Source organism: Theropithecus gelada, chromosome 7a, assembly GCF_003255815.1.
Source record: "Theropithecus gelada isolate Dixy chromosome 7a, Tgel_1.0, whole genome shotgun sequence".
In the NCBI taxonomy this organism is placed as follows: domain Eukaryota; kingdom Metazoa; phylum Chordata; class Mammalia; order Primates; family Cercopithecidae; genus Theropithecus; species Theropithecus gelada.
The window spans coordinates 6,355,171-6,362,186 of NC_037674.1; the positions used below are offsets into that span (position 1 = coordinate 6,355,171).

Genomic DNA, 7,016 nt, shown 5'->3' on the forward strand with positions numbered 1-7,016 from the left:
GGAGATCCATACTAATTAACATTATAGTCAAACTGTTAAAAGCCAAAGGAAAAGAATCTTGAAAGTAGCAAGAGAGAAGCAACTCATCACATGCAAAGGATGCTCAATTCGATAAAAAGGCTGACCTCTCATCATAAGTCAGAAAGACCAGAAGACCTTGGGAAGACATAGTCAATGTGCTGAAAGAAAAACTCTGTCCACTAAAAATTGTATATGCAGCAAAACTACCCTTTAAAAATGAAGGATAGATTAAGATATTGCCAGACAACCAAGAACTGAGAGAATTCATTACTAGCAAACCTACTACAAGGGATACTGAAGATAGTTTTTCAGGCAGAAATGAAGAGACATAAGACAATAACCTAAAATCCACATGAAGAAATAAAGAGGACCAGTAAATGTAACTACATAGGTAAATATAAAAGGCATTATATATTTATTTTTTGTTTGTAACTACTTTTTATTTTCTACATGATTTACAAGACAACCACATAAAGCAGTCATTACATATCTATGTTGATGGGTACACAATGTACAAAGTTGTAATCTGTGATAATAACAGAATAACATGGGGGGAGCATGGAGCTTTATAAGAGTAAAGTTTGTGTATATTATTGAAAGTAATTGGTGTTACGCCAGATGCAAGGGCTCACACCTCTAATCCCAGCACTTTGGGAGGCGAAGGCAGGTGGATCGCCTGAGGTCGAGAGTTTGAGACCAGCCTGGCCAACAAGGTGAAACATCAGAAATAATAAACATGTTGATAAACGTAAAGATGAATCTTCTCTTTCTGAGTTCTTTAAAGTATATTTGACAGTCAAAAGCAAAAATTGCCATATTGTCTGATGGCGTTTTCAATATTTGTGGATGCAATGTATGACAACTGCAGCACAAAGGGCTATAGGAAAGGGACCTGTATGGTAGTAATGTTCCTACATTCAAATTGAAGTGGTGAAATACTGATGCTAAGTACACTGTGAAATGTTACTATCTATTTGTAATCCCTAAAACAACCACTGTAAAATCTATAGTAAATGCTCTAGTCACTTCCCATCTCATTTCCTAAGGCCATCATCACCATGATACCAAAACCAGACAAAGACAAAAATTATCCAGACATGGTGGTGGGCGCCTGTAGTCTCAGCTACTTGGGAGGCTGAGGCAGGAGAATCGCTTGAACCCAGGAGACAGACGTTGCAGTGAGTGGAAATTGCACCACTGTACCATAGTCTGGGCAACAGAGTGAGACTCCGTCTCAAAAAAAAAAAAAAAAAAAAAAAAAAAAGAAAGGAAATAAAGAAATAAATCTTTAAGAAAGCATTAACTTTAATTAAAGGGAAAGCCAAGTGAATTACTTGGATCTGGCATGCTTTATATTCTATGATGTGCTGAAAAATATTTTTTACTCAGTGCTGAAAGGAAAACTGGATTAAGACTCAGAAAGCTACACAAATAACTTCTTTGCTGATTAATCATCTCTCACTATGAGCTCGATCATGAATGATGGATTCTCTTGTGTTTTTCTGCCATTTGATGTGTAAACAGATGTGAGGCTCTTGTCAAACTGATTCCTAGATAGCCATTTCTCTATCTGAAATGGAAACCACTCTTTGTGTGGGTGTCAAGGTTTGTAAAACATGTTTTAAGTAATTATGGGAAGTTACCAACCATGGTTAACAAAGGAGATAGATCCTCATTTGTCCTTTATGTTAATCATTTCAGATGTAAGTGAACTTAAACTCATTTTTATCTTTCTTCTTTCCTACATACTATAAAACTCAATGCAACTTCCCTTCATTTGGCATAGCTGTTTAAAATTTGCTGTATCCATGTTGTAGCTGTTCACAAGCTCCAAACAAGCAACTGACAATTTCTCTGAACCCAAGGCACATTATTAAGCATTGTTTCTTCCACAGCTTAAACGAAGGGAGCAACAGTAGGGATGGGAGATTTGAAACACCAAAAAAGGAGCTTGGTAACTGATTCAATGCAGAGGGGAGGGGAGAGGAGAGAAGTGAGGGGAGAGAGTTAGTATAAGGGAGATCAAAGAATCCAATGACTTTGAGGTTTCTTTTTCATATATGAGTGGCTGAGAGTGCTGTTATCTGAATTAGGTAATAAAGGAGAAAATAGGCAAAACTATAAAAGATTTGAAAGGAAAAATATTTATCTTCATTTCACCAGTGTATTTATTTAGAAAAGTTTGCACAGCTGCAGTATCTCTTACTGTATGTTTGTAAAGGAACTCAGGTTTGACTGGGGCAATGTGGGTTTTTTGATACAAAAGGAATCATCAGGGTAATAGATCTGAAGGGAGTAGGGAATCTTGATTGATTGATTGATTGATTGAGACGGAGTCTCGCTCTGTCATCCAGGCTGGAGTGCAGTGGTGCGATCTTGGCTCACTGCAACCTCTGCCTCCTGGGGGCAAGCAATTCTTGTGCCTCAGCCTCCCAAGTAGCTGGGATTACAGGCACGTGCCACCGCGTCCAGCTAATTTTTGTGTTTTTAGTAGAGACGGGGTTTCACCATATTGGCCAGGCTGGTCTCGAACTCCTGGCCTCAGGTGATCCACCCGCCTCAACCTCCCAAAGTGCTGGGATTATAGGCGTGAGCCACTGCACCTGGCCAGGAGCCATTATTTTTAACGAGGAACACCAAGTCTTACTCAGAAGTAATGGAAAGTTCATAGTGAAAAATTCTTCTGTTGGTCTCTGAAATGCAAGAGGAGAGAGAACCCCTAGAACCTACAGTGCCTGTGATACAGAGGCTTTAAAAAAAAGGAAGCCAGGACTCTCATACATGGTGAATTTGGTCCTCCCTGGTGGCAAACTTCCAGGAAGCCAGACCCTTCCTGCTCAAATGATGTGGTTTCCTATAGTATATATAAATAGTTCTCACCCCAAGAAAAGAGTTAAGAATAGAAGCCAAGGAACCACACATACAAACACAGACACATCAGAGCACAGCTGTCAATGTGGCCAACAGAAGAGTGGCATTAGCAAAAGAAACTCTGGGAGAAGGTGGGGCAAGATAGCCACAGAAGCTGCAGGGTGGGGCTGGAGTTCAGGAGATGCAGTCAAGCACGGAGCAGACTTAGCAGTGCAAAGAGCAGCAGGCAATCTGCCCAGAAGACAAAAGAGTGGGGTGGCTGACCAAAATGAAATGGATGGATAAGAGCAGAGCCAGCAGAACGAGTGAGGACATGTATAAGGATGTGCAGAGAAGGCAGTAAAGACCTTCGTAGGTCATACAGATTGCAACACAAGCCAAGTATCCCTATGTTTTTAAGAAAGCTGGGAGAAAATAAAAGCATAATGGAATCAGACCTAAGTGTTTGCCATCACACAGGGATGAACCAGCCAGAAGAGTAGCCGGGACTCCCAGCTCCATCCTGGGGACAAATTCAACTTTTAGAAAGCAATCCTCAATCCTGGGCATACCTCGCCTCTTAGAGTTAAATTCCTATTGAAGTAATTCATACAGTATGTAGTAAAATATAAAACAAAGTCTGTACCAGTGGATTTTAGGCCAAGCAACATTATGGTTTCATAGGCTGTTGCCTGATCTTCTAAGAATTAAAAAAAAAACAACTTAACAGCAGACATTTATAATCTCCCATGCTCTTTTTTGTGTGTAACCTTGTTAAGGAAATACTACTTATTAAATATAAAGAATAATTTAAAGTTACTGGTATTCTTCAGACAATTAAGTCACCTACTATACTTTAAGCAAACTATCTGATCATCTGAACTTAATTATTAATGGTTTATTTTCTGAATCCCTTGAACCTCAAATAAGGATTTTAATTTTATTTATTTTGTTATAACCATTCACTGCTGACAGCCATAGTCAAAGCTCTAAAAACTAAGCACTAGTACCTTCCGTTATTACTAGAAGCAGCATGATGTACCAGCTAAGAGACAAGGACTGGAGTGAGTGCTGGAGCTAGGCTGCGTGTGCTCCAATTCCTACTCCACTGCTTCCTACCTTTGGGGGAATTACTTATACGCTCCATGACTTAATTTCCTCACCTGTAAAATGGAGATGATAATAAAAGACCTACTTCCAAGGACTGCTCTGAAGATTAAATAAGCCTAGGATTGAACCTTAGTTAGTACTTGTTAGTGAGTACATGATGCTCTTAGAACAATGACTGGTGAGCCGTAAGTACTATATGCATTAACTATTATTTCCATTATTTTCTGGTGGCTCCTCATGGTAATTTGAGTAGTCATGTTAGAGGATTGTGAAGCTTGTAAATCTGCTCAAACAGTTCCATAATTATTAAAATTCTGAAAAAATCACATAGCAATGACATTATCTTTTGATTTTTTAATATCCACTTAATCTCAGTTTAATAAATCTATCCTTTTATATTCACTAGAGTTGAAAATATGTCAATGAGGTTGGAAGAAATCAATGAAAGAGAAACTTTTATGAAAACTTCCCTGCAGACTGTTGACCTTCGACTTGCTCAGCTAGAAGAATTATCTAACAGAATGGTGAACGCTCTTGAAAATCTTGTGGGAATCGACAGGTCTGACCTGATCCAGGCACGGTCGCGAGCTTCTTCTGAATGTGAGGCAACGTATCTTCTCCGGCAAAGCAGCATCAATAGCGCTGATGGCTACAGCTTGTATCGATATCATTTTAATGGAGAAGAGTTATTGTTTGAGGATACATCTCTCTCCATGTCACCAGGGACAGGAGTCAGGAAAAAAACCTGTTCCTTCCGTATAAAGGAAGAGAAGGATGGGAAAATGCATCTAGTCCCAGAATGTCAGAACAGCCTTCACCTTTCACTGGGCACAAGCACATCAGCTACCCCAGATGGCAGTCACCTTGCAGCAGATGACTTAAAGAACGCTGAAGAGTCAAAGTTAGGTCCAGATATTGGGATTTCAAAGGAAGATGATGAAAGACAGACAGACTCTAAAAAAGAAGAAACTATTTCCCCAAGTTTAAGTAAAACAGATATGATACATGGACAGGACAAATCAGACATTCGAAACACTCAGCTAACAGTGGAAACGACAAATATAGAAGGCACTATTTCCTATCCCCTGGAAGAAACCAAAATTACACGTTATTACCCCGATGAAACGTTCAATGCTTGTAAAACAATGAAGTCCAGAAGCTTCATATACTCCCGGGGAAGAAAGCTGGTCAGTGGGGTTAACCAGGATGTAGAGTACAGTTCAATCATGGACCAGCAATGGACGACAGAATGGCAGTGCCAAGTTCAAAAGATCACGCGCTCTCATAGCACAGATATTCCTTACATTGTGTCGGAAGCTGCAGTGCAAGCCAAGCATAAAGAGCAGTTTACAGATATGGAAGATGAACACCATGTCGCTGAAGCAACTCCTCGAATCCCTCGCTTGTCCCTAACCATTACTGACAGAAATGGGATGGAAAACTTACTGTCTGTGAAACCAGATCAAACTTTGGGATTCCCATCTCTCAGGTCAAAAAGTTTACATGGACATCCTAGGAATGTGAAATCCGTTCAGGGAAAGTTAGACAGATCTGGACATGCCAGTAGTGTAAGCAGCTTAGTAATTGTGTCTGGAATGACAGCAGAAGAAAAAAAGGTTAAGAAAGAGAAAGCTTCTGCAGAAACTGAATGCTAGTCTGTTTTGTTTCTCTGATTTTTTTCAACTGTCAAAACCACTAATGGGTGTCATCTTGGCCATTTAAACATCATCAATTTCTAAAACATTTTCCTTAAAAATTTTTGGAAATTCAGACTTGACTTACAATTTAATGCACTAAAAGTAGTATTTTGTTAGCATATGTTAGTAGGCTTAGATTTTTCAGTTGGAGTAGTATCAAATGAAAGTGACAATACTATAACGAAGATAAACTGGCTAATCCATATACAAGATTATACAATCGCTTTATTACTGAGGACCACCAAATAGCCTAGGAAGTGCCCTTGAGCATTGAAGTCACCATTAGGTCACTTAAGAAGTAAGCAACTAGCTGGGCACAGTGGCTCATGCCTGTAATCCTAGCACTTTGGGAGGCCAAGGCAGAATGATTGCTTGAGTCCAGGAGTTTGAGTCCAGCCTGGGCAACATAGCAATACTCAATCTCTTAAAAAAAGAAAAAAAGTAAGCAACTATGTAAGAAAGAGAAACTAAAGAGAAAGCAAACATGAAAAAAGGGAGGGGTGGAAAGAAGAAAAATAAAATTATGAGGCACAAGAAGTGGAAAGGAGCCATAAATATGTTTTTATGGGCCAGGCGCGGTGGCTCATGCCTGTAATCCCAGCACTTTGGGAGGCCGAGGCAGGCGGATCACGAGGGCAGGAGATCGAGACCATCCTGGCTAACATGGTGAAACCCATGCACTCCAGCCTGGGTGACAGAGTGAGACTCCATCTAAAAAAAAAAAAAATTATGGGGTCTTTGTTTTCTGTTTTAATGTTTTATTTTAAACTACACAATGGGAAAAAAAAGTGCACAATTATATCAAACATCATACTGTAATAATTTAGGGTGGCCTAGAGTTTTGTTAATGTGTAAAAATAAAATATCCAATATGCATTTTCTTGTTGTCATAGATTCCCTAATAGCAAATACAAATTAGTTGTACCTGTCTATGCAATGCTCTCTACAAAGCTGTAGCTAAAACCTAAAGGATATATGTTCACAAGCCACAGAGACTGCTCTTCGCTGAGAATACCAGGTGTTGTGTTTTACCTCAAAGTTCAAACAAATACCCACAAAAGTAATAGGACACCCGTGCGAGGGTTCCAAGAGGGGCCAATGTCTAGGAACCCTGAAAGCCGCCCCACCATCACCACTCTTAACTATACAAAAAGAAGCAGAGGTGGCAGAAAGGGGTCTTCTCTGGCTAGAGCAGAGGCTGGAGTTAGACCGTAGCCCCTCACCATCCCCCAAAAGAACCTCAGGGTACTCAGATCTCAGGAGATCTCTGGTACACAGAGAGAGGACCAGCCTCCTGCCTGGAGTTACTGGCAGCTGATACTTCATGAAGCAAAGTGC

General features: G+C 39.9%; 1 protein-coding gene across 3 annotated transcripts in view; it reads left to right on the forward strand.

The window, feature by feature from the left end:
• The window catches only part of TRPM1 (transient receptor potential cation channel subfamily M member 1), a 149,222-nt gene extending 143,103 nt beyond the window's left edge, over positions 1–6,119 (forward strand). Inside the window, exon 27 of one of the 3 annotated variants that reach the window (XM_025389927.1) lies at positions 4,388–6,112. In XM_025389927.1, the coding sequence (XP_025245712.1) occupies positions 4,388–5,636 (1,249 nt within the window). In that variant the 3' untranslated portion in view covers positions 5,637–6,112. Of the gene's footprint in view, positions 1–4,387 lie in introns of all 3 variants that reach the window. The other 2 variants (XM_025389929.1, XM_025389928.1) reach the window with 2 other exon arrangements.
• The last annotated feature ends 897 nt before the right edge of the window (positions 6,120–7,016 follow it).